The sequence below is a fragment of the Rhinatrema bivittatum genome, chromosome 12 (assembly GCF_901001135.1).
Source record: "Rhinatrema bivittatum chromosome 12, aRhiBiv1.1, whole genome shotgun sequence".
NCBI classification, from domain to species: Eukaryota; Metazoa; Chordata; class Amphibia; order Gymnophiona; family Rhinatrematidae; genus Rhinatrema; species Rhinatrema bivittatum.
The window spans coordinates 9,878,628-9,906,171 of record NC_042626.1 but is presented as its reverse complement, the minus strand read 5'-3'; the positions used below and the strand labels follow the sequence as shown (position 1 = coordinate 9,906,171).

Sequence of the window (27,544 nt, the reverse complement as noted above, 5' to 3'; positions counted from 1 at the left end):
TACTGAGAGGGCAGTGGATGCATGGAATGGCCTCCCATTGGAAATGTTTCTGACTTTATGAAAACATGAGCTAAATGGAGGGGATCTCAGGGGGAGAAGGCTAGGGCTGGGGCAGTGTAGTAATCGATGTGGATGGCCAGCCTAGAAGAGGCACATGGTCTCAGGCTGCTGTCCCATTTCTGTATAACAAGACTCTCTCTCTCTCTCTCTCTCCCCCCCCCCCCCTTGCAACCACAGGCAGACAGATCAGGCTCCAGCCCCGTAAGCAGACTTTCCTACCGCAAAGGTTTTGCACAATTAATCTAACTTAACACCCAAATGATTGATAACGTAACAGGGTGATGCTTCTAGAAACAGCTTTCTCTCGCCCTCGCTCTATGTACCTTTGCTTAGCTGTGTAAAGCTGCATCTTGTGTGTAGCGCCTCAGAAACACAGACGAGAAGGCAGTGGTCTGGGGGTTCACCTCTTCCTTAAGATGCTGAGCACCGGGAATTGGTTTTCAGCAGAAAATAATACGATGGGCTCCTCGTTCCCATTAATCCTGCCGTCACCATAGCAACGCTACAGCAGCACCGCACTGGAGCTGGGGAAGGTAGGGGCTAGCAGTAGCCAATTCCATTAACGAAGCCAGATGGGATCCATTTCCCCTCACTTTGCTTTCTGCTGCAAGAGATTAACTACAGATTTTATACAATAATGTGTTGAAGTTTCACACATGCTACTAATTTTATAAACCTTAAGCGTGCACAAGGTAGGGGGGGGAGGTATCGCTCCCAATGAATACAACGCTGCTCAGAAACCAGGTTAGCCATGTTGCAGTAGGGCTACGCTGGGCAACCTTTTGCATGGCCGCATTGCCAGCAGACAATTGGAAAGGTTAACAGAAGCTCATTGCCAAAGTAATAATGGTCAGTTATCTGCTTAAATGACTTCAGCGTGCCACAGTGGAGGATGCAACCCAGACTGGATTCAAAATGCAGCCCCTGGCATGCTTTCGCTCCATGCCTATTGAAGACGCGGCCAATAACATCTTGACACAAGAGAATATGGCCATACCCTGTAAAAGTTGGAAACAGCATTAAATCCCACATTAGGTAGTTTCACCTTTGCACCTGTGCCCACAGTACTATGGAGAGGGGTGTTACCTTCTCTTCTTGCTGTCTGAACTCCTCGGCCTCATGTGTTCGCAGCACAGGCAGGCCGCACACAGGTCTGGCTTTCTTCAGGATATCCACACCGAATGTTCACAGTGGTGCATGCTTGGGCCTGTCAACCAGCTTAATTTGCATTCTGCTCCTGTCCTAAAGAGCAAGCTCTGGCAGGACTGTGGCCTTCTCCTGTTCCCTTCTTCACCATGTGCTGCTGGTTGAGTTTGCTGGGGGTGGATGCTCTAATCCAGAGCATCAGCTTAAGAGAACAAATAATTATTTGCCATCAAACCACACGTGGAACACCCCCAAAGTAAGCATGCAAAAGGAAAAAGAAAATTATTCCTTACCTGCTAATTTTTGTTCCTGTATGGATCAGTCCAGACGGTGGGTTACGTCCCCCGTCCAGCAGATGGAGTCAGAACAAAACTCGAGGGGAGGCACTATATAACCTCCCTTCCCTTGCCTCAATCCTCAGTAATCTAGACTAGCAAAGCCGAGAAGAGAAGAGACAGAGGGATCAAGTAACTAAAAGCCCAACAAGGCAAAAGGTAAAGAATTCGAGAACTGTCTTAACATTACCCCAATGGGAACTTAACAACAGAACCATGAAACAAAACAACCCCTGGGAAACCAGGGCACAGAGAGGTAAGATAAAAAGACACTCGAGCGGCAGCGTATCCCAAGAAAACCCCCAAATTCAGGGAGGGCGTCTGGACTGATCCATGGTACTACAGGAACGAAAATTAGCAGGTAAGGAATAATTTTCTTTTCCCTGTACGTACCAGGATCAGTCCAGACAGTGGGATGTACCAAAGCTTCTCTACAGTGAGTGGGCCGTGGACAGCCCCGCTCGAAGGACGCTATCCCCGAAGGAACCAAACACCGGCGCCCTTACATCCAGACGATAGTGCCGTGCGAAAGTATGGAGAGATTTCCACGTGGCTGCCCCGCAGATCTCTTGTGAAGAGACAGACGAACTTTCCGCCCAGGAAGTAGCTTGAGAACGAAGGGAGTGCGCTCTGACCGACAGCGGTGGCTGCTTTCTGGCACCGAGATACGCGGCTGCAATCGACCCCTTCAGCCAACGGGCAATGGTAGTTTTGGAAGCCAGACAACCCTTCTTAGGCCCCGACCAGAGGACGAACAGATGATCCGAGAGGCGAAACTCATTGGTGACTGCCAGATATTGCAGCAAACATCGCTTGACATCAAGCTTGCGGAGCTCCCGGGGATCTGTCGGAGAAAAGGAAGGCAATTCGACAGACTGGTTGAGGTGAAAAGCCGACCTGCAAAAACGAGAGAACCTGTGCCACCGAAGCGTGGCCCGGAAGAATAGTACGTGCCTGGCACCATGTCTCGAATACCTTCCAAACCCGCACGTGACGGAGGTGGACGTTTTACGTGCCCGCAGGAGAGTCGAGATCACCTCCTCCGGGTATCCACGGCGCCTCAGCTTGCGCCTCTCAAAAGCCAAGCCGCAAGACAGAAGCGATCTGCCTCCTCGAAAAATATGGGTCCCTGACGTAGGAGACGGGAGAGATGACTGAGCCGCACCGGCCCCTCCACTGCCAGGTGAAGTAGGTCCGCGAACCACGGCCGGCGGGGCCACTCCGGTGCCACCAGTATGACCAGACCCTGATGGTTCTCTATATGCCGGAGAACCTTCCCCACCAGGGGCCACGGAGGGAAGACATACAGCAGGATCTTCCGGGGCCATGGGAGCACCAGGGCATCGACTCCTTCCGCTCCGTGCTCTCTTCTGCGGCTGAAGAAACGAGGGGCCTTTGCGTTCTTGGCCGTGGCCATGAGGTCCATGTGGGGAGTCCCCCACCGTCCAACTATCAGGCGCATTGCTTCCTCCGAGAGCTCCCACTCTCCGGGATCTATGCGCTGCCGGCTGAGGAAGTCCGCCTGCACATTGTCCATGCCTGCAATGTAGGAGGCTGCCAGACAGCTCAAATGGAGTTCCGCCCACTGCATCAGCTTGTCCGCTTCCAACGAGATGTGACGGCTCCTCGTGCCCCCCTGGCGATTGATGTACGCTACCGTGGTTGCGTTGTCAGAAAGAATTCTGACCGCCCGGTGATGAACCACGTGAAGGAATCCCCACAACGCTAAGTGCACCGCTCTTGTCTCCAGCCGGTTGATTGGCCATCTTAATTGATCCTCCTTCCAAAGGCCCTGAATGGAGCTGGACCCACAGACCGCTCCCCAACCGGCTAGACTGGCATCCGTGGTGACTACCACCCAGGTCGGAACTTCCAGAGAGACCCCCTGTGCCAAGTGGCGAGAGTCCAGCCACCAACGGAGGCTGAGTCTTGCAGCTGCCGGGAGCGGAAGTACCACCTGAAATTCCCACGACACTGGCTTCCAACGGGATAGCAACGCCCACTGAAGCGGACGCAGGTGCGCAAAGGCCCACGGTACAAGGTTGATGGTGGACGCCATGGTTCTCAGGACCTGCAGATAGTCCCACGCGGTGGGGGCGGGGAGCGCCAGAAAACGAAGGATCAGCTCGCGTAATGCCTGTGCCCGGTCCGGACGTAGGAACACCTTGTCCACCTTGGTGTCGAAGTGTGCTCCCAAGAAATCCAATGACTGAGAAGGAGTGAGGTTGCTCTTGGAAAAGTTGATGATCCACCCCAGGGACCGAAGCAACTGCACCACCCTGTTGACCGCCTGAAGACCCTCGGTTCGAGACTTCGCCCGGATGAGCCAGTCGTCCAGGTAAGGGTGCACCAGAACTCCTTCCCGCCGTAGGGCTGCCGCCACCACTACCATAACCTTCGTGAAGACCTGTGACGCTGTCGCCAAGCCGAATGGAAGGGCTCGGAATTGAAAATGCTGCCCCAAGATCTTGAAGCGAAGATAGCGGTGGTGCGCCTGGAAGATCGGGATATGAAGATTCGCCTCCGTGAGATCCAGGGAGGCGAGGAATTCTCCTGGGTGGACCGCTGCCAAAACAGAGCGCAATGTCTCCATACGAAAGCGTGGAACCCTGAGGGACCGGTTGACCGTCTTGAGGTCCAGGATAGGTCGAAAAGTGCCCTCCTTCTTGGGCACCACGAAATAAATGGAATAATGTCCCCGATCCAGCTCGGAGGCAGATACCGGGACGATCGCCCCTAGGGAGAGTAGACAGTCCAGGGTCTGCCGGACGGCCCTTTGCTTGTGAAGGGAGCCGCATGGGGAGAAGAGAAATCTGTCCCTGGGCGGACGGACAAAATCCAAGGCGTAGCCGTGTCTTAGAATATCCAGGACCCAATGATCCGATGTGATTTGGGCCCATGCTTCGTAGAAGAGGGCAATGCGACCTCCTACTTGGGGAATCGGATCGTGGGTCGGCCTGGCATCATTGAGCTGTTTTCGAGGAGGTACTCTGGCCCTGCCCCTCCTTGCCAGGCCTGCGGCCCCGAAAGGACCGGTTCCAGGTATGCGCACGAGAAGACTAAGTCCTGGACTGCTGGTGCTGCTGCTGCGGAGGGCGGTACCGGTACTGATTACGGGAGCGGTACCTGGTAGAATTGAAAGATCGAGTAGCGCGCGGCCTGTCCTCAGGAAGCTTGTGCACCTCATTCTCTTTGAGGGACTTGATGATCTGGTCCAGATCCTCCCCGAAGAGAAACTTACCTTTAAAGGGGAGAGAACCCAGTCGTGTCTTGGACGAGGCATCCGCCGACCAGTTCCGTAGCCACAGTAGACGACGGGCTGAGACCGCAGCCACCATCGATCGGGCCTGTACCCGAAGGAGGTCATAAAAGGCGTCCGCTCCATAAGCTATCACGGCCTCCAACCGATCTGCTTGTTAGGCCTCCGCCTCCGGTAGAGCCTGGGAAGTGAGCAACTGTTGCACCCATCGAAGGCCCGCTCTTTGAGCTAGTGAACAACAGATAGCCGCCCGAAGACCCAGCGCCAAAACCTCAAAGATTCTCTTGAGATAAACCTCCAGCTTCCTGTCCTGAAGATCCTTCAGCGCCGTGCCACCCGTAACTGGGATGGTGGTACTCTTTGTTACTGCCGAGACTGCGGAATCCACTGCCGGAACCTTGAGCAGCTCCAGGAACTCCACCGGCAGGGGATAAAGTTTGTCCATTGCCCTACTAACCTTGAGGGAGGTCTCCGGCGAATCCCATTCCCTAGAAATCAGTTGTAAAAAGGTGGGATGGGTTGGAAAGGCTTTCAACAGCGGACGGAGCCCTGCCAGCAGGGGATCCCCTTTCCTCCCCGGAGGAGTGGCCACCACCGGTTCCGGGGGGGCATCAATGTCCATCTCCTCCAGGATGTGGGGAATGAGGTCATCCAGCTCCTCGAACTGAAAAACGCGAAGGACTCTCGGATCCTCTCCCTCCACCTGGGAAGCCAAAGCGGGGTCGTCTCCTGTCATATCCTGGAGAGGGTGCGTTGGATCCATGAGCTGGTGCAGGAGGGACCCGGGAGGGCCCCGGCGCTCCTCCGGCTGGCTGAGCACTACCCTGAGGGGAGGGTCCCTGCAGGGGAGTTATCATGCGCGCCAGTTTGAGAGGGGGGTCCCCCGGCAAAATCCATAGGCTGAGACCTGCACTGCATGAAAGCACGGTGCATGAGGACGACAAATTCAGGGGAAAACGCGAGCGCCCCCGAGGGGAGGCAATCCGGGACCTCCCCTTCCCGACCAGCAGGCTCCGATTCAGACAACGGCGCTAAAACGGGAGGCGCCGCAGATATGGGTCCCTCTGTGTCCTCCTCCGAAATGCCTGCCTCTGAATCAGAAAACAAAATGGCCGCCGTTCCCGCCGCTTTCTAGCTCCCCGCCCCCACTCGCTGCGAGGGCCCGTGGCTTCCCCCTGCCGAGAGCTGTCTTCCCCATCAGGGGAGCAGCTCGCACAGAGCCCCGCCTGCGACAGCAGACCTCCCTGCCGGCCGCATGCAGAGCAATCAGACGAGCGGCATGGCGGGATCGGCAAGGAAGGGCTGCGATCAAGGCCGGCGAAAACCTAGCTGCCGAGCTGTGAGGGCACACGGACCACCCCCCCCACACACACACACACACCGACCCAAGAGAAGCGCCGGGGAATGGGACCTCCCGGCGTCCTGCGGCCCCGGGGAATGAAGCGTCGCGGGGCCGCGGGTTGGTAGCGGCTGTGACGGGGGGAGGGGGAGAGACTAGCACCACTAGCGTGCACCCCGGGTCCGGCACAAATTCCAGCGAAACGGAGGTAAGCCTGAAACAGAACCAAACACAAGAACACCCCCCCCCCCCCCGAACAACTGAGAAAAAGGGGGAGGGGGGGGGAAGAGCGCAGACCTGACAGCAAGTCCTTCGGTCCCCCTAGAACTGGAACAAAACTCCAGAGTCCCAATAAGACTTTTTTTTTTTTTTTTATTTGATCCCTAAAGACGACAAAGATAGAGAAAGCCTAGAAAGCCTAAGCTCCTGTACTGGGGACTGCACAGTCCCCTGCTCACATCTGCTGGAGTCAGAAGATACTGAGGATTGAGGCAAGGGAAGGAAGGGAGGTTATAGAGAGCCTCCCCTCGAGTTTTGTTCTGACTCCATCTGCTGGACGGGGGACATAACCCACGTACGTATAGGAAATGCCCAAGTTCAGCGTAACACAATGCGTAGGGTAACTTTGGAGGATGGGATGAGGCAATGGCCTGCCACTGGGCTACAGAGATTCAGCCCAGGTGAGCCATGCATAATAAATACATGCGATTTCAGCCCAGCTCCCAGCGAAGAAATAGCCATGCGCTCAGCTGAGCAGCGCTGAAGGCTACTTGTGACATGGAGGTAATGCCAGGCCCGCACAGGACCTCCATCCAATCTGTTTGCTGAAATCAACGTATAGTGGCAATTAATGGAAAACACAGCAAAAGGTTTAACCAGAAAAAAACCCAAAACATTTGTCACTGAGCAAAATCAACATAGGTGCAGTTGCTCCGAAAGATGTAAAGCTTCCTGCTCCAAAATGACTCGTCAGTATCAATGAAAAACACAAGAAAACCCCCACACAAACTTGGAGATATTTTTCTTTTTAAAAGGGACACGGGAACGAATCAATTAGGGACAGCAAGTGTTGATGGCAACCGCTGGCCCCCGGGCAGGTTCTCTCTCTCCTCCCCACAGCCCATTGTTCCCTCACTGTTTTATCCCACCCTGGCCAGCTCGGGGGGAGGGCGGATGAAGGATGTCGCTCCCTGCTCTTCTCCCTCTCCCCGGGCCACATCTTACAATAAAGGAGAGCGGTTGTAATTCAAACCCCGCAATAAAACATGAGGCTGGCACAATTCTTTTTTTTTTTTTTTTTTTTTAAGTATACAGCAAATTTATTGTACAGTGCAAGAACTGGGGACCTGGAATATTCTTAATATAACTATATATAAAAAATAATGATCGATTTACAGGTCTCTAATCAGAATCTCAGAAGTATATATATATTTATATAGATGTATGTATAAAGGTGCTGTACAATATATAAACATTTACAACCAGTATATTCATTTCTTATAGCATTCCAAGGCCCCAAGGCTAAGTTATTACACAGATTACAAATGTTCAGAAGAGGGGGAAAAAAAGTCACAGCCACAATCATGTTAACAGTGACAACAATCAGCAGAAGCATTCATAATTACCAACTGATCCTGGGGGAGTTAAATCCTTCCTTTATCACTAATAATGAGTGCAGATACGTGTGCGTGCCTCTCTCTCTACACATATATGTATGCATGTATATTTTACATATCTAGGGTATGCCTCCATTATGTAAACTAACATCCCCCCTTCCCCCCAAAAATGCATTTATTAAAAACAGACACACACAGACCCTGTGTGTGTCACCAAGCTCCATGCACGCCTGTGTCAGACAAAACAAAGTGATTACTCCTCGGAGACACAGACTGGGTTTTACTTTCCTCTTTCTGAAAAACGACAAATCAGTCTGGTGGTTACGAGAGTCATGACATTACTCTATACATGTTTGATTCAATTGACTGTGTGTGTGTACATCTTTAAATGCACATACACGTTCCACCTTTATCTGAAATTGGTGCTGTGCTGTACTCCGTGGTTACAACTAGGGAAACATACGTGTGTGTGTGTATACATGCGAATATACATGTACACGCACGCGCATGGAACAAATATAAACTCCGACCATGGCTCTAATCGTAAAGCGCTAAGTTCTAAACATTTTTCACAGTTGAGTTTCATAAAAAGGATTTTACACAAACGAGACACGAGCGAGATGATGGCGTTGTGGCAAATGACAATCAGCGGACCAGGACTATCCACGACTATGCTCTGATGCAAAGTGGCTCACCCCGTGTCCCCCCCAGTGTTCGGTCTAACTTTGGTTATCTTCCACGTAAAGAAAGAAGAAGAGAGTTTATCCGCATCTGGCTTCAAAATAGCAGCCAGCATGGAGGATGTGAGAAGCAGGGAACTCGTTATTAGCACAGCAATGTTGGGTAAAGCATTATTTTATTTAGAATTACAATAAATATGAGCCGGGGCATTTGTGCTTTTTTTTTTTTTTTTTTTAACTTTTATGCAGTGCAGGAAGTAATGTTAAGTTAGTTCTAGTAAGTATAACAGATTTTGTCCTCACCCTCCTAGTGAGAGTTTGCCCCTGCAGTTAGCAATCTGGTGTGTCCTTCAACGTGAAGTCTTCACTTTAAAACATTAAACACTACAGCTGTTTCTTTACAAAGCTCATGAGGTTCAGAGCTCTCGTGAAGCCTTGAAATCATCTCTACTCTTTCTTAACACAAGGTGAATTGCATAACAGAAGCAACACCACATCTGGACACATCCTTCATCCCTGAATCAAGGGCTGCACTGTCGTCATTACTTTTCCCTCCACTCCACCCAGAGATTGGCTTGTGTTGACCTGAAAGTGCCCCTGGACTGCCACAGTTCATCTTTGTAAATTTGCCTGTCTAGGTTTTCTCCCATGGCTTCCAGGCTCCTGCATCTTCCCTCTCCCATCTGCGAGATTTGACAGCCCAAAAGATAATGCACTGTTGCAATCAATTTCAGGCAACTTGTACACCCTCCGCCCCCTCCCATGACGTCAAGAGCAAGGAGAACACCGCCTACGTTTTATCATGCATTGTCAGCGAGCAGCAATTGAGACGAGAACGTTTACTAAACCTCATGGGAATCAATGCCTCGGTAGTCCCAGAGCAGGCAGACATCCTTTGGGTTAAGTGTGCCTACTGTTTCTATAGCGCTACCAGGGACAAGCCAAGTGGTTTATCGAAAAAAAGCACTTAAAACCACCGAGCCAGAAAACCAGATTAACCAGGCAACAGAGAACAAAACTGAAGCCAGTGGGTCAGCGAAAACAGAGGACTTCAAGCCATCACAGTGAAATTAGACAAAATATTAAGAGAACGCAGATATTCAACAAACATGTTAATCCTGCATTTTTCAACTTTCATTGGCCCAGGTAATGAAAGGAATCTGCTCGTTACTATCGCCGGGCTAATGGGACATTTCCCCTTCCACCAACTTAAACCCAAGAAGACAAACTCGTGTTCTCCACAGCAGTTACTACCAGCACCACCCGTGAGTCACCAAAAACAATACATAAAAATAACACAAACGAGCAAGTAGACCGGTAACACACAAAATGTTGTGAGGAGGAAAACTATTCCTTTTTCTAAGTGATTTGCACAGATACACACAGTACCACCATATGTTGAAAGGAAAATCTCAGTCAAAAGCCAGCTAATGGGGGGCACTAGCTCTCCCTCCCCCCCCTCACCTCCATGGCATGTAGCATATTGCAGTTGAGGGCTCCTCTGTTTTTGTATCACTTGAAGCGGTGAGAACTTACCGATATCTTCCTATCATTAAAGCAGGCATGCAACGTGCTACACGGCAAACATTTATCTGCAAACAAAGACCTTGCTGTTTCTGTGTACGTGAATACATGTTTACAATACATGAGGACAGAACTGACCCAGGCAGAAAACTTGGCACAAAAAGAAGTGAATCATGACAACACAGGCATTTTAAATTATTTTGTTCGGAAAAACTCCACAATACTATCCAAGCAGTAGCCTTATAGCAGTGCAGTGTCAGAAGAGCAGCAAGATGGTTCCTTCAAAGGATGAGGATCCTCATGAATCTATGGAAGACAAGTTTGTTAGACGCAGTCTTAAAATGTCCTTCATGCAGGCCAGCTCACCTCGCTGTGTGATCAAATGAAATACACAAGCGTGTGTGCCCCCCATCTCTATTTACATCTTCTGAACAGTCAAGACCTTTCGAAAAAAGGATGATGCCTTCCACTGATGACTAAATGTGTCTGTACAAGTCAAGGTGTTCCTCCACCCACCAGTCAAGCCTGCTTATCCGTGATGGCTGTGGCTTCGGTGACTTTGCTTGCACTTGGTACCTTCCATGGCCCAGGGGTTATGAGCGCTTTCCTCACCCCGGAGCTGTTTTCAGACTTGAGCATCATGTCGTCTTTGGTTTTGTCTGCCAGCTCCGCAGCTCTCTCCTGGTGTTGCTCCTTGCTCTGGACAGAAAGCTCCCTGGATGCAGTCTTCTCCTCCGGCACGCTCTCAGGCTTTTTCTTGCCATCCACTGCTTTGGATTTGCTCAGTCTTGGTTCATCTGAGCTTGCTTTCTTTAATTGTTCGTCTTCGTGGTTCTTTCTCGTGCCCTCATTGGCCTTATTAGCAGCAACAGGTACTTCATATAGTCTCTTACTTTTCCTCTCTGGAGACCTCTTGTCATTCTTTACAGGAATGTTGGCTTTTGAACTGTCTTTCCTTGGGTTTTCTTTTCTCTCCTTAGTTTGTTCAACATGTTCCTTCTTTGCAGAACTAGCACTTCTACCTTGATGTTTTGCTGCGCTTTCTTTTTCTCTGATTTTGTTTTTAGTTCCGTCCTGTTTCAGGGGTTTTTTTGGGCTGACAGACCTGCCTCGATGGCCTCTGGACTGGTCTGGGTTTACACCGGCTTCTGAATGCTTCGGAACAGCTTTTCTCGGACTCACAGATCTGTCTTTGGCCTCTTTAGGTCTTCTTTTTGGGACTTCTTTCGCAGGGCTGAGGAAGCTTTCACGATAATCCTTAGAACTTTTCCCGTCCAGCTTCTTTGGGCTAACAGACCTGCCTCGTCTCGAGGCCTCCTCTTTCACCACTTCTAAATGGGTTTTTTTCTCGGCGGTCCTAGGGCTGGCGGACCTCTCCCTCTTGCTAACGTTCTTCTGGACAGAAGTCGCATGCTTTGCCTCACGTTGCCTCTCAGAAGGTCTGAAACTGGTCAAAGCGCCTTTGTCTTTGTCCTCTGGTCTATCAGGGGTACAGTCCTTGGAGTCGTCCTGTTTCTCAGGCATCTGAACTTTCATTAAAGCCTCATCAGCTGTTGGTACACGAGATCCCTCAGATGTGGAAGCAGAAGGCGGGTGTGATGAAAATGGTGGCAGTTCATCATATATTACACTTGCAGATGAAGGATTAAAGATATCCAGATCACCTGAAAGCGAAAGAGGACAGGTGACTATAAAATCTCTTTTGAGGGCAAAATTGGGTGGATAAGATGGGCCTTAAGGTCATTATCTTCAAAGCTTATGAACACAAGCAGTCTACAAAACTATTAACTGATTAAGCACCCCCTCCACACACACACAACCACCTCATCTGTGAATCAGAGCTACCAAATTTAACCTAGATCTCCTTTATGAGAGATGCATAATTTAGCAGCAGGTCACTTTGGAGGAGAATCCTGAGGCTCACCATCTTACAATCAATAACCCCTGCTTCAAGAAGCTTTTCAGTTAATCTGAAAATGTCTAAATTAAAATAAAATACAATTTTTTGAATTTCTGTGAACAATTTCACGTCCACATTAAGGTAAATTAATTAGAGTCCATGGATTCAGGCTAGTCACATATTGGTGAACATATCAAAAAACTAAACTCCATGTTATTAACGCCAAGGAAGCTTTCCCAATTACGTCTGGTTTTCCCTTTCTTAGGGGCACAGATGCTAAAACCACGGCCAATTAAACTAATGATTTCTACATTCACTATCATCATGGAGGCACCAGCCAGCAGACACCATCATCACCGCGTGTCTTGCACACGAGAGCCACCCTCGCCAGGACCCAGTAATATTTCTCTAAGACAGGACTAGGAGATGAGGGAGGCCCAAAAAAAAAAAAAAAAGGGTTCCAAATTTGTAGTATCTACTTCTTGTGATTGTTTTACCCCCGTGATCAAAGGAGTTCAGCAGATTATCCTTGTCTCAATAAAAGTGGCTTAATTTGGGCTTGCTTTGTTTTAATGTCGACTCAACACAATGTTCCCTCTTAACTGGCTATTCTTAAAGACCCGTTTTGTTTTGGGGGGGATGCCACCATGTTCTTTTACTCTGCAATTTAAAGGGCCCCATTCCTAGATAAGCACACTCTGCCACAGTGTGCAGGCCCAGAGGAAAGAGAGCCTGAATTATCAGTTCTATTTCATAATACCCCTTTTCCTGGACCCAAACGCAGGCCAAAGCAGAGGAAAGGCTTCTCCAGCTCCCATTAGCTACAGACTCGCATGACACATTCAAGTCCTCTCTATTCTCTTCTTGCTCCTGCCTTCCACACCCTCCGCGGCCCCCAGGATTTTCAAGACTAGCAGAATCCTCCTCTGACTTACAGCTGCTACCCACCAACCAAGCTAGGAGAGGAATAGTTAGAGCAGCAGCCCGAGAACTGGGCTCCGTTGCCTCAGGTGCAAACTTACTGCCCAATTTAGTAAACATTTTTCCCATAAACACAAAATGAAAGAAAGCATTTAGTAAATAGGCCCTTAGTTTGTAAGGCCGTCTGGAAACTACCTACAGAACCTGAATGCACCTCACCTTGAGCTACCAATGAAAAACTGAAATAAACTTAAAAAATAAATAACACCACTCCTTCAAGTGGCCAAGGAAGCAGTGCTGGGCCAAGTCCCCTCTCCCCAGAGGAGCTGTGCACGCCGCTGTGGTCAGACCTTCAATGCTCCGTCCAACCCAGGACCTTTTAGCTGGATGCACAGACCGGACCAACTGGCAGCAGCACGGCCACAAGGCCGGGACAGTTTCTGCAAGCCAAACCATGGATTGGCCTGCTTTTCCTTCTCTGGTTGCCTCATCTTATCCTCACAGCCTCTACCTGAGCTGTAGGTTCCCAACAGGCGTAAAAATTAAATGACGTCAACACTGCGTGGCAAGCTTGGGTCATGCAGGCATGCGGATGAAGTGTGGTGCAATCTGACGCCGTGCAAGCCATCTCTGAACAAGGAGCTCCATCAACTTCTCTCCCCAACCTCTCCTCCCCCTCCCATTTTGAATCTTGGGTGCCTCGGAGATTTTAGTTATAAATTTTGCAGTTTTTGTTTTGCAACCTACGGCAACATTGATTGAATCCCCAAGTCGTGAACCATGAGTCAAAAGGAAATGGAAGGTGGTGGAAAGCTGGTTAGGCAGAGTTATTTTTAAAAGCATTATTTAATTAGAATGTAAAAAAAAAAAACCCAGAAAGAAAATGAAATAGAAACCCAAAAGAAAGAAAGGTGAAATCACAAGACATGCAAATTTACCAAGTCTGTAAGGAAAGGCCCAGAAAAGCATGGAAAGCCCTTAATGCTGATCAGGTTTCAGGTACGAGCAGAGACCAGAAGGAGCCACACCTAAAGGAGGAAGAGAAAAAGCCTAGGACTACAGTATAAACCAAAAACAAGAAAAATAAATCAAAGCAGTCAACAAAAAGATCCCACTCAAAGACAAACAGTAAGAGTTTATCGAAGGCTCTTCAGTGGCTCTTTGGCAGGCTCCACGGGTGGATCCTGGCCACCACAGAGCGTATGCATGGACCACCTCTGGGATTGAGTTTACTTTCAGTAGGACAGTGCCAGAGCCCTCCCTCAGTCCTTGAATTGCTGCTATAGAACTAAAATGGACATTAGGAAACGGAAGTCTTGCGTCGCCACATTGGGACAACTCTCGTCGCAAAGCTAATGACATCAAACAGCCACGCGCTCTACAGGCTGCCTCCTTTTCCAACAGTTTCACTTTTTTTTTTTTTTTGGTTTTGGAAGGGAGCTTATGCAGTTTTACCAACACTTTCCTAGAAATAAAACAAAAAAAAAGATAGACAGACAAGTTGCAGCCAGCAACTTGGATCAGCTTCAAACATTTGTGGCGGATTTTCGAGAGCTGCACTCGCCTCGTCGGGTCAGTACAAAAGGAAGGCAGCACAGCTCTCTAAAGTTAACCTCAAACCCATGACATCAGTCCCAGGGGAAAAAAAAAAAAGTCTCAACTACAACTTATTTGTATTTAAGTGGAATAAGAGGGCAATCCGAAACGCAGTTTTACAACAGAACAGAGGAAAGTTGGAAACAGGAGAAAGAGGTGAGGGGTGGGAGCGCCCAGCGCTGTGACTCCAAGATGCAATGTGTTGCTTATAATGGCTCCCCCCTGCACCCCAAACTCTGAAGAACCGGATCCGAAACTGTTTAATGCTTGGGAACGCGGCCGCCCAGAGAAGGGCTACTAAAAGAAAATTATTCCTTACCTGCTAATTTTCGTTCCTGTAGTACCATGGATCAGCCCCCCCCCCTCCAGCAGATGGAGTCAGAGCAAAAACTGAGAGGGCGGTCCCTCATAACTGGTGCGCCCTCTGTAACCCTTCAGTATTAAGAATATCCAAGCAATAAGGAAAAACACCTTGGATGGATCAATACAAATTGAATATCATGGATCAATACAAAATTGAATATCAACTGTAAACAAGTCTAAGCAAAAAACTTGCAACCTGAACTCTTAATCAGTCCCAAACCAATCCTGAAATAATTACACAGTCGAGCTGAAAAATTATCCCAAAGAACCCCCAACAATCCCTAGGGTGGGCGTCTGGACTGATCCATGGTACTACAGGAACGAAAATTAGCAGGTAAGGAATAATTTTCTTTTCCCTGTACGTACCTGGATCAGTCCAGATAGTGGGATGTACCCAAGCTTCCCTAAGTAGGGTGGGCCACTGATAGCCCAGCTCGAATGACCTGAGCCCCAAAGGAGCTCACGATCGGTGGTTAAAGATTCAAGCGATAGTGATGCGCGAATGTGTGTAACGACTTCCAGGTAGCCGCTCTGCAAATCTCCTGCGGAGAGGCTACTCTGCTTTCTGCCCAGGAGGCTGCTTGAGCTCGGAGAGAATGAGCCTTTATACCGTCTAGTGGTAGACGCCCAGCGCCAACATACGCCGTAGAAATGGCTTCCTTTAGCCAGCGGGCAATGATGCTTTTAGAAGCCTTGTTTCCCTTCTTGGGACCACTCCAGAGGACAAGAGGTGATCCGATAAATGGAAGTCATTGGTAGCCTCCAGATATCGAAGGAGGACGTGCTTGACATCGAGGCGTCTAAGCTCTCTGGAATCCTCGTCCTCGAAGGATGGCAGCTCCACCAACTGATTCAAATGAAAGGTCGAGACCACCTTTGGTAGAAAAGATGGTATGGTACCACAAGGATACCCCTGAATCCGTGAAGCGTAGATAAGGCTCTCTACATGACAAGGCTTGAAGCTCTGAAATTCTGTGAGCTGAACAGATAGACACCAGAAATACTGTCTTAAGAGTGAGGTCCTTGAGGGTAGCTCTCTTCAGAGGTTCAAACGGTGGACTGCCTAGAATTCGAAGGACCAAATTCAAGCTCCACGCAGGGCCTAAATTGCGTATTGGTGGCTTCACATGCTTTACTCCTTTTAAGGACTGGCCTATGTCGGGGTGCGATGAAAGAGTAGTTCCATCCTGATGATGGAGGGCACCAAGGACTGCTACCTGCACTCTGAGGGAACTGTAGGCTAATCCTATCTCCAGACCTCGCTGAAAGAAAGATAAGATCTGGGGTATTGTCACATGATGTGGAGAAAGTTGTGTGGACTGGCACCAAGACTCAAAAACTTTTCAGACCCGGACATAGGACATGGAGGTGGAAGACTTCCTAGCCTTGAGAAGAGTGGAGATAACAGCCTCTGGGTACCCTCATGTTCTCAGCCGGCACCTTTCAAAAGCCAGGCCGCTAGACAGAAGTGATCTACCTGGTCGAAAAATACTGGGCCCTGTTGGAGAAGGTTCAGCAGATGTCCCAGTCGAAGCGGGCCGTCCACAGCTAGGTTGACCAAGTCTGCAAACCACGGCCGTCGAGGCCATTCTGGAGCTACCAGGATCATGGGCCCCTGGTGACTCTCTATTCTTCGGAGCACCTTTCCCACTAGGGGCCAAGGTGGAAAGACGTAGAGCAGGAGGCTCCGTGGCCACGGGAGGACTAAGGCATCGATGCCCTCTGCGCCGTGTTCTCTTCTGCGACTGAAGCGCGGAGCCTTCGCGCTCCTTTGAGTGGCCATCAGATCGAGATGGGGAGTCCCCCATCACGTTACGAGGAGTGACACTGCTTCCTGGGACAGCTCTCTCTCCCTGGGATCTAAGCGTTAGCGACGTAAGAAGTCCGCTTAAACATTGCCTACGCCTGCAATGTGAGACGCTGCCAGATGGAACAAATGGAGTTCCGCCCACGGCATTAGCTTGTTCATCTCCTGAGCGACATGGAAACTCCTTGTCCCTCTCTGACGGTTGATGCACGCCACTGTCATTGCGTTGTCGGAGAGGGTTTGGACTGCTCGGCCTTGGACTAGAGGCAGAAAGCGCTTCAGCGCCAGACGAACTGCTCTCGTCTCCAGATGGTTGATGGGCCACACTGCCTGAACTGGCATCCACTGCCCTTGCGACAATTGGCGTTTGCACACAGCCCCCCCAGCCGGTGAGGCTGGCGTCTGTCGTAATGATCACCCACTGAGGAACCTCTAGGTCCACCACTCTTAGCAAGTGATCCAGGTTGAGCCACCAGGTCAGGCTGTCCTTGGCTAGGGATGATAGCGGCAGAAGAGTCTGAAATTCCTGAAAAACCGACTTCCAATGGGAGAGTAATGCTCTTTGCAAGGGATGCAATGTGAGCAAACGCCCAAGGCACTACATCTATAGTGGAGGCCATGGAGCCCAGCACCTGGAGATAGTCCCAAGCAGTGGGAAGTCGGAGGTTCCAAAAGCACTGAACCTGAGAGAGGAGAGATTGGGCCTGATCAAAACGAAGACAGACTGTGCCCACTTTGGTGTCTAAATGAGCTCCCAAAAAGTCAAGTGACTGCGCTGGAGTGAGGCTGCTCTTGGCAAAATTGACGATGCAGCCTAGCGATTGGAGGAGAAATAGAGGAGTTCCGAGCCGTCTCCGGCCTCGAAAGGAATGAGACCCCCAAAAACAACAGAATAACATAAGATGGAATGTACAAGACAGATCTCTCACTGAAAACAAAGGTCTGCCTGCAAGTCTCCAGAGAAGCTGAACACTGAGGCTTTTTTTTTTTTTTTTAACTTTATAACTATGATCCATCCAAGGAAAGAATTAGAGGAAAACAAAAGAATAAAGAAATTCTGTAAACTATCCTCTAAATGAACTGGGGAACCGAAGGTGCAACTGCCATCTGCTGGAGTCAGAGAAATACTGAAGGTTTACAGAGGGCGCACCAGTCATGAGGGACCGCCCTTTCAGTTTTTGCTCTGACTCCATCTGCTGGAAGGGGGGGGGGGGGGGGGGAGGAACAACCCCACGGTCTGGACTGATCCTGGTATGTACAGGGAAACCGGAATGCCTACGAGGAGATATGGAAAGACCCAAACGGGGCTATCCCTAGAGGAGAGGAGGTAAAAGAAAGATTCAAATACCTCAAAGGCAGCAACGTCGTAGAAGAAGCCGAAAAAATGCTGCAGAAAGAGGGAGTCATGGAATGAAGCTGAAAGGGGCAGATTAACGTCAGGAAATGCTTCTCCATGAACATCCTCCCAGAGGAGGTGATGGAGGCGCACCCCGTGTCAGACTGCGAAGGAGCCTGGGAAAGCCGGAGATCACTCGCGGGCAGCCCACAGAATTCCAACGGAACCGGAAAAGGCCTCGGCGTAAAACGCCAGACGCTTCTCCTCGAAACGGAAATTATACAGGCGAGGGCGCCAATCAAGGGATTTGTAAAACACGAATTAGCTCATTCAGTCATTTGGTTTTAAAGTGGTCCTCCGAAGGCCAGTCGTTAAATCACACCCAGAATCATCTGATGATTTTTGTTTTTTTTTTTAAATTTTTATACTAAAAAAAATCCCCTCAAACTCTCAGCAGCCTGCTTGGCATCGAGCGAGCTTCATGAGTGGGGTACGGTGAGAAACCGTCAATGCTAAGCTCAGACGGATGGCCTGAAACAAAGCCCAGCAACTCGACACGGCTGACGCTTTCTCAGGAAAAGGGATGATGCGACCGGCTGCGGCAGCTCCGAGCAACTCCTGACGTTTTAGAGGGTAAAAAGGGCGCTTAGAAAACTGCCTGCCCCCACGTGTGGATAAAAGTGTCTTCAGACTCTGCACGTATTCAGAGAGTCTTAAAATTACCCCCTCAAACCTCTGCTCCTCACTGTGCTTGAAACAGACGGCGGCGTTCACCCCCATTGCACCTTTCCAAGATGCCCTCCCTCAGCGTGGTGCAACATTTCAGAACTGAACGTACAGGAAAGCCAGCGTTATTAATGCGAAATTCTTTACACCGGGGTTTCCCAACTCTGTCCTGGAGGCAGAGATCAGGTTTTTACAGCATCCATGACGACCATGCAGGAGACATTATTTGCACACGTTGGAGTCCCAACATATGCAAATCTCTCATTTGCATATTCATTGTGGCCATCCTGCAAACCCGACTGGTTAGGTGCGTCCCCAGGACAGGGCTGGAGAAAACGGCCCGTCTCGTCTCCCCCCTCTCCTGCACACCCTCGTGAAACCTGACAAGCAGCCACCAATTACCTCGCACGGAACGGGGTCCAACTGGTTCCTGCAGGTGATCACTTGGGACATCGCAGTCCCGATGCGCAGCCATCGGATTTTAAGCAACGCTATTTGCTGTGAAGGCTCACAGGTCCTTTCAGAACCAATACTCTATATATCCTCCCCTTCCCCTCCCAACGACGGGACAGTGAAGCCAGCAACAGACATGTCTGACCTCCTCCTACTGCTGACCGCTCATCTCCTGGATGATTCGGTTTGAACCGTGCAAGAGCGAGTAGAGCCAGGCTGCAGGGAGAGAGGGAGAGGGTCGAAACAGCTGATCTTTAGCCCCACAGGGTATATCAGCGAGCCAGGTGACAGAAGCCCTTGGGCCTTGAGGCCACTGTTGGCAGGTGACTGGGGTCAGCAGGGCAGCGGCAGCTCTTCATGATCCCCGGGGGGCTGTGTTTGGAGTGCATGGCAGCTCTTGATCAGCTGCATTGGGAGGGAGCAGTGGCGCCACCTAGAGCACGGTGCCCTGTGTTACCGCACAGGTCACCCCCCCCCCCCTGCTGAAAGCTGGCCCCGCCTACTAGTCTGGTGAAAACCATTGCGTTGCAAGACACTCTTGATATCATTAGCTCTGCGATGATCTACTCCTCCACTTGTGACCAGGGCTTGGATGCAGCAACTTCACTATTCTTACTGCGTCTTAAAGGAAAAATATCAGAGAAAGCAGCAAGGGGTTTTTTTTAAAGCAAGATGCGCGCCTCACTATAGATGCACTTGGCCATGGGATAAGAATCGGATGTTTTAACTTAACTCCTAAGGCGGCGGGAGTTTGGCTACAGTGATTCAGCGCCACACATTTTTCTACTGTGGGACTTCCCTCATCCACCTCTTCCTCCCCAGTTACTCTTTCATGAATCAGACCCTCCCCTTCCCCAGCATCCCCAGTTCCTTCCCTTCACATCAGTCTGCACTAGCGGGGGCCGCGGCCGTGCAGGTTCCTTACCGTGGTCTGGGATCGAGCCTGTTCCTGGTCTCAGGAGGAGGAGAACCTTGGTGCCTCCGGCTTGGATCAACTCAATGGCCCGAGTGTGGGTGATGCCTTGTGTGGGTTCCCCATTGATCTCCACAATCTGGTCGCCAACCTGATAGACGCACACACATTGCTCTTGTGAAGCATTCACCAATGCATTATTTCCTTGCATGCACAGAGCCACACAAAAACACCAGCCTGTTCTGCTTCTTCCACCACCTATTGGCAAATACCCACCGGGGGGGGGGTGTGTGTGTGTGTGTGTGTGTGTGTGTGTGTGTGTGTGTGTGTCCACATTACGTGGAGATTACCGCGTTATATTAACCGTACATCAGCAACAGTGGTGGGGGAGGGGAGTAAGAGAGAACGCGACAGAACACACCATGGTACCATTAATCGTTAGCATGCAATAAACTAGGAGAAACCCCAAGCCCCCTTCCCCAAAGAGCTTACAAGCTATGAACACAGACATGACAAGCTAGAGGAGGCAAGGACACAAACGCTGCAGCTCCATGCTCCCCCCCAGGTCCCCCCTCATCATCTTCGCTGCTCCTCTCTGTGCCCTTCTCCTCTACTGGTAAATTCCAGACTCCGCGCTGTCTTGCAGCCTAGAACGGTTTTTTCCCGAGCTGACGCGGCTTGCTCCCTTTCTCTAGATTCAGGCCCCTGCCCAAAAATCCCACCTTTCTGAGACTCTAAACACATTTACCGGAAGACTTAATTTTCCTCATCTGCGAGTCTGATTTAGCTGCAGGGGGCAGGGACTGTCTCTGATGTGTACGAAGTGATAAAGAGTATTAGTAATAAAATAACCGCAGAGCATTGCCGCTGCGCACGCATTAAGCTGAGGAAGAGACACCGCGACCCATCCCCTGCGTCTGATCCTCAAGGACTGCTGCCCTGCCATAAAGCAGTGTGGCCACAGGATGTCAGCACAACCCAAGATCCCCCAACCACTCCCCACCCAGGCTGCCCCTTCCTCTCCTGCAACTCTCAGGAAAAGTCCCACCCGTCCCTGCTCTGCTCCTGTCCAAGTCCGACACTGTCCGTTCTGTCCTTGTAGGCTGGGGGCGGGTGGGCTTTCTACCCCAGGCAGTTTCCTGAAGGGCTGCGCTCTCCGAGATGCACAGTATTCAGGATCCTTTTTAAAAGGAAAGGCGGAAGGGGCGGGGAGGAGAGCGGTGCTGCATCCTTCACAGCCTTCTATGTCCTGGCTTACGAGGGGGCGCAGAAGGAACCACAGCGACTCGGCCCATGGGGAGCGGGGGGGGTCTCACTGCATTAATTCAGCAAAGATCACGGGCCGCGTGCATGCGTTGCCCGTGCAGGAAGAGTTGCTCCAAAAAAAGAGTCTTCCTTTTGCTGTTAAAATACAGGAGAACATTTGTGGCAGGTGTGCATTATTCATGCAGCGTTTTTTGTGCGACATCAACGCCCCCTGATAATTGCTTGAAGGCAATCACCAGGCCGTGCTATTTTTGTGGCGACGGGAGAGGCACGATCGCCTCTGAATCTGCCCAGCGCGGCTGCTCCCAGTCAGCATTAAATGTTTATTTGTGCTCGGGGGGGGGGGGGTCTCGTGCGTTACCGACGCCTGCAAACTTCAAATTACATCAGTTTAACTTCAAACACAACTGCCACGTAACGCGAGGCCTGTAAAGGTGTACAACAATAAAAAAAAGGAAATATACAATTAAAGGCAAAGCCCGCACGGCAAGATTCAGACGCTGGTTACGCCTGCCGCCTGCCTCTGGGGCTCACGCCCTCTCGTTCGCCTCCTCGGCCACAGCTCAGTGGCTTATTAATCGCCATCCAGGAATCACAAACCGTTGTTAATGTTAAGTTGCATAAATGTTTTTTTTAAACTAAAGCCATAGGAAATTATTGTAGCGCTGGTTATATGCGGCTTCTGATAAGACCCTTGGGACAGTTGCATTACCTCAAATGCCGCTGCAGGGCGCATTACCGGCGGCAGACGATGGGGGCGAGGGGGCTTCACCTTCCTCGTTAGCTCTGCGTTGGCCCCCCTGTCGCATTTAGGTTGGTATTTTGTGCCCTGGGACGCACGGGATCTGCTTATCTGGCAACGACGCCGCTCGAGTCAGGAGGTGAGGCCAGAGGTGCCCAGGGCTGACATCGGGGGCGTGTGAGGGGTCCCCGGGACGAATCAACCACAGTGGGGGCCCTGAAACACCCCCTGTGGTCGAGTCTACCCCAAACCGAGGGTAAATTAAAACGCCAGGGTGCATTTCCCTTCAGATGTTTTCCCCGCGAGCATTGCTTGTGATCACTCGATGCCTGCACAGAGCTCAGGCTTTTACCTTTACACTCCCTGACTTGCCACTGGCTTAGCTCTTCATAGCCCCCGGCCTCCGCGATTCCCCTTCCCTGCCACCAGGCCACAGTGCTCTGCACGTCGTGGCAAGCAACGCCAGTCACTCATGTCCCCGACGCTGCTGGGCCAGTGGAAGCCACATCGCTTGCAACTTGCAAGGCTGCCCGAGAAGCTTTCTCTTCTCCGGTTGGTTCCACGACAGTGTTCGTGTAGCTGCCACGCCGTCAAGGTGTGGGTCAGGGTTTGGCCAGTGGCTACGGTTATGGTGGCTCGTTGTTTGGGCACCGGAAGCTGCGCCTCACGTGAGGACTAGAGAGCATGAGGGAATCGCTTGGGAAGAACGCGCGACACGGGCTCCCTCTCCACGTCACAAAGCAAGCTGTGGGTTAAAATTCCCTCCGTGGATGACCAGAATACTCCCTAGCCTGGGCCTGCCTGGTTTTAAAGATTTCCAAGTTGTCCTTCATCTGAAACAGAAGAGAGACCAAGCTTCAAGAAATGCAGTCTAACTCTTACAACATTCACCTTGTAAGTAAAAGGCACCCCTGGACTTTATGTGTCTCTCTCTGTTATATGAGCTGAGAGATTTAATAGTCATCTCTATTTTTTGGTTACTAGGATTCCTTGGCTGGGACCAAGCTTTCTATGAGAATCGTACGGGACATCTAGAAGTCAAAAGAAAGCCACGGTGCCCGAGGACCGGACCGGCATCGCACCGGGATCTCGCTCGATGTCCTAGGAGCGCCACAGACACGCCGAGCGGAGCCACGGACCACAGCACGACGCCATCTTTGCCAGCTGTGAAAGGTGGAAGGTCCCTCGTGGCAGGGAGGGAGGTGGGGCGCGTTGGCTCATCTGCTTCCTTGGTTTCCCTTACTGTCGGGATGCAATTTGGTTCAATAAAAGTGAAAGAGCAGCTGTAGCCTTCCGCAGGGAGGGACCCGATGACCTCCTGGCACCAGTCGAGGGCCTCACTGTAAAACAGTCACGCGCTCCGTCAATGGCTGGGCCGGGCGTTTCTCTCTTTAGCACTTGACCAAGACGAACCTCCTTGCAGTGGAAAATGCTTTTCAACAGTCTCATCCCCACCTTACTGACGGGGAACGTTATCCTTTGTCGGGTAATAACTACATGATATGTGAAGGGACTACGTAAATGCAACATCCCGCACAATATTCTGCGAGGCGCTGTGCTCGCTCTCGGGCAATTCTGAGACAGCGCAGCAGCAGCAGCCGCGTGACAAATCCAACACGTGCGTCTCGTACCAAGTCCACGCTTCCCTGAGCTGCTTCTCCACACCTTTCCACTGTAGAAGGGAGCGTGGCTGGAAGGCCCCTCCTTCAGGACCACCCTTGCCCATCACCACAGGAAAGCCCCTTGGGGCCATCTCTAAATTTAAATGGTTTCACCCGGTTCTCTGCACCACCCAACGGCTTCTTCCTGCTCCTTCGGGCTTTCATCTCAGCTGGAACCTACCCTGACTGAGGCTTCGCTTCCCGCTGACCTGGTGGGTTCCTGCCCCCACAACCCTGCGCGGCGCCGCTATCTCTAAGCCCCAGTCGGCCCCCGGAGCAGAAGCCGGGCAGAACGCAGCTGGAGCACCGCTGCACTCAACGGTTTCCAGCCTGCGCCAGGAATATTTCTACTGCGCATTAAGTGCGCTTTTCTGGTTTGCTCTGCGCCTCGTTACGACTCCAGGAACACGGAGGACCAGGTGCAGGTCCAGCTTTTCCTTCTCACCCTGCCGTTCAATCACGAGGTCAACAGCCAATGGCCCTCGGGAGGGTTCGGTCCTCCCGGTCTCCACGCGACCGCCTGCCAACGTCTTTTCTGCCCAACTTACGTGAATCCGTCCATCTTTGAGAGCCGGGCCTTCTTCAGCAAGTCTGAGGATGAACAGTCCCATGTTGTATTCCTTTCCGCCCCGCAGGCTGAACCCAAAACCCCGGGGGCCCCTCTCCAGCTCCACCGGATAGCAGCCGAGGCTCTAGGAGGAGGAAAATCAAAACAGAGTCAGGAGCGAGGCTTTTCATTTGCTTTTCATACTGAATCCTGTCCAGTTAAAACTCCCACCCAAAGAAAGCTTTCCATTTAATCCTCCTGCGTTGGCAATGGAATCTCCTCTCCCTTATCAGCCAAAAGGCCAATACGGGACCACCCCTGGCTCAGTTCTCAGATCCTGCACCTGCATCCCAGCCAAGAAGAGGACGAGAGTGAGACACACACACCCACACCCCCCCCCCCGGTTTATCTAACCTGAAGAGAAAGCAAAATAGGCCACCAAAGCAAGCAATGAGCTGCCTGCCCGTGGGCTGAGTTTGAGAGGTAGCGAGCGTCACTTGCGGGAAGGAACGCAGCCGCGCTCATGGCGTGCAATGCATCCCCCCACCAGGTTAGTGACTTCGCATAAGCACGGGATAAACCAGAGGATCCCTCGTGGCACGAGAACGGTCTTGAAGCACAGCAGCGATGTGGCCTGCACTGTGCTTCCTGCATTCACGGGGAAACCTGCAACCCTAAAAGGGTCCCATGTGCAACTCTTTGCCATATGATCTCTGTCTTCAAGGCAATTTAAAAAAAAATTCAGACCCCACTTGAAGAACGTCCTGCTGTAGCAGGCCTACGGCTAAGTCTGTGCCGTTCGTGGTCTGATCAGGTGATCTCTTGTCTTTATGACTTCTATCGTGCCAGGCCTATGGTTAATTTGTGCTGATGTTGGTTGGGCCTATATTTTATGTTTTTTTGCTGTTTATGTTTTGTCAATAATTTTATGCTTGTTTTATTGTAAATCACTTAGGCCTATTTTGTGTTACGTGATTAATACATTTTAATAAATACAAATAAAAAATACTCTGATCTACTTTGGGTAAATGCACATAAAACTGCTCCTGGACAGACAGGAGGGGGCCTTTTCACCTTTACCTGCCATCGTTTACCATATTACAAGTGTATCAGCAACCCCAAGGAATGCCACAAGGAATTACATGCTGCAAATTAATTATAATGTGTAATCACCAATAAAAAAAAACAAAAACAAGAAGCCAGTTTGCAAATATACAATTTTAAAAATCCCTTGCAATTATTCTGCACCAAAATAAGCCTCCCCCCCCCCGGCCAATGACTACTTTTTAAAGAGAGTAAATAGCCACTGATATTGCTGGCATCAGTAGCATGGGATCTTCTTAATGTCTGGGTTCTTGCCAGGTACCTGGAAACAGGATTCTGGAATTGATGGACCCCCGGTCTGACCCAGCATGGGAACCTATGTCCTTATCATTAACTATCAAGGACGCTCACTGCTGCTCTCCCACAGACTGCCGGGTCCCTCCACAGATCCCTGGCGAAAGTGGGTCCATGTCCCCCTCAGCCATCTAGCTACAGAACCGAAGACGTCCCTAACAAACGGGGAGGCCTCCACGGTGCCAGAGAGCTCAGGGACACGGCACGCGTGTACCGATGCGTGTGCTACCTTACCCTGTTACTGCTGTGATGCCTGGGGGGGGGGGGGGGGAGGAGGAGTCATTACACGGAAATAAAATCGGGAAGCCCAGAGGCTGAAGCTCCAAGTCTTCGGCGCCACTGGCAGCGCTCATTACCTGAGAGTGCAGGCTCCCTGCGGCCAAGCTCATCCCAGCGTCGGACTGCGGCAGGTGCTTCGGGTCGGGCCAGGAGAGCCTGAAACCGGCAGAGGGGTCTCCCTTCCCGCTCTCCATCTCCAGCAGACTCCTGCAGGCAGGGGGAGGAGGAACAGAAACAGGTAAGTTACTCTGCATGGGGGGGGGGGGGGGAACGAGTGCACGTCAATCAGCGAAGCCATGGGGGGGGGGGGGGGGGGGGGGGGAGAACACATCTCGCACATGAGAGAGAGCAGAAGGGAAAGCAGCGATGAGGAGCCTGCACCATCAGACGTCCGTTCTCTGGCTCTGGGGCTGCAGCTTATCCCTCTTGTCAGTGGCTAAGAAGGTGTCCCATGTATAAAATCGGAACAAAATACACATCTCTCTATATCGGGGGGGTGTCGTTCCTGTTTTAACTTGCTGGCTGTTAATAGCTTCCTTGAAATTTGATCCCTGAATGATAAGTGAATGTTATTTCTTACGACATTTGACTGCTGAAACGCCAGGAGCTGAAGCCAGAGCTGCCACCTGTAACGAGGGTGAGGGTGTGCGCGTTAGGCCTGGCCTGGGGGAAGGTGAGGGTGTGCGCGTTAGGCCTGGCCTGGGGGAAGGTGAGGGTGCGCCCGTTAGGCCTGGCGGAAGGTGAGGGTGCGCCCGTTAGGCCTGGCCTGGGGGAAGGTGAGGGTGCGCGCGTTAGGCCTGGCCTGGGGGAAGATGCACCCCAGCACTGCCCCGACCCCAGCTCCCTTCCCAATGAAGCCGTTCTCCTTACCTGCGTCTTGCTCCTCCACCGGCTTCAATCTGAACCGGGTGCGGCCCCCATGGTCTCGGACCACGGACCCTGCCCACGTTCGGACTGAAGCCAGCAGAGGCAGCAGCAGCGGCAGACGGGTAGGAGGCCGGTGGGAGGGAATGGCAGGAGGGGGTTAGAAGAAACGTCAGGGGACGTTTACAGCTTGACTGATGATGTTAACATTTCCTCACTTGAAACCCAAAACAGTTTTGAATTTCTTGGTGTGCAAGTGAAGCAGGTTTGGATCAGTTCCTGGAGGAGAAGTCCGTAAACTGCTATTAATCAATAGGGGATGGCCATGCTTGTTGCCGGCATGGGTACCTTGGGATCTATCTAATGTTTGGGTACTTGCCAGGTACTTGTGACTTGGATTGGCCACTGTTGGAAACAGGATGCTGGGCTTGATGGACCCTCCGTCTGACCCAGTATGGGCATCTTCTTCTGTTCTTACCAACCCCCAACTCCCCTGCTCTGTGCTGAGAAAGCAGATGTGCTTGAGGCAATTGCGCACCCGATGCAGACGTCAGCTCTGCATAATGCTAATCTTGAACTTTTTGAAAATGGATCTTAAAACGCAAAGACCTTTGAGCTGATTAAAAGCACTTTCCAGAGATGATGTATTGGCTTTTCCAAAACTGAAGGAATGCAAAAATCATAAAGTTTTATTTACCCCAATCAAGAAACATGAGAGCTCCTCCAATTTAGCTGAGAGATGTGAGATACTGATTACATGTGCATAATGTGCCAGGGGATGGCTCGCCTGGAGCAGAGCGACAGGGAGAAACC

General features: G+C 51.0%; 1 protein-coding gene across 3 annotated transcripts in view; it reads right to left on the bottom strand.

Annotated features, from left to right (window-relative positions):
* Positions 1-8,633: 8,633 nt before the first annotated feature.
* MAGI3 (membrane associated guanylate kinase, WW and PDZ domain containing 3) overlaps positions 8,634-27,544 on the bottom strand; it is a 188,192-nt gene continuing 169,281 nt past the window's right edge. The window contains exons 18-22 of one of the 3 annotated variants that reach the window (XM_029574245.1): positions 25,945-26,074; positions 24,192-24,335; positions 19,987-20,125; positions 13,719-13,808; positions 11,486-11,623 (exon numbers count right to left, since the gene is read on the bottom strand). In XM_029574245.1, the coding sequence (XP_029430105.1) occupies positions 13,759-13,808; positions 19,987-20,125; positions 24,192-24,335; positions 25,945-26,074 (463 nt within the window). In that variant the 3' untranslated portion in view covers positions 11,486-11,623; positions 13,719-13,758. Of the gene's footprint in view, positions 11,624-13,718; positions 13,809-19,986; positions 20,126-24,191; positions 24,336-25,944; positions 26,075-27,544 lie in introns of all 3 variants that reach the window. The other 2 variants (XM_029574244.1, XM_029574247.1) reach the window with 2 other exon arrangements.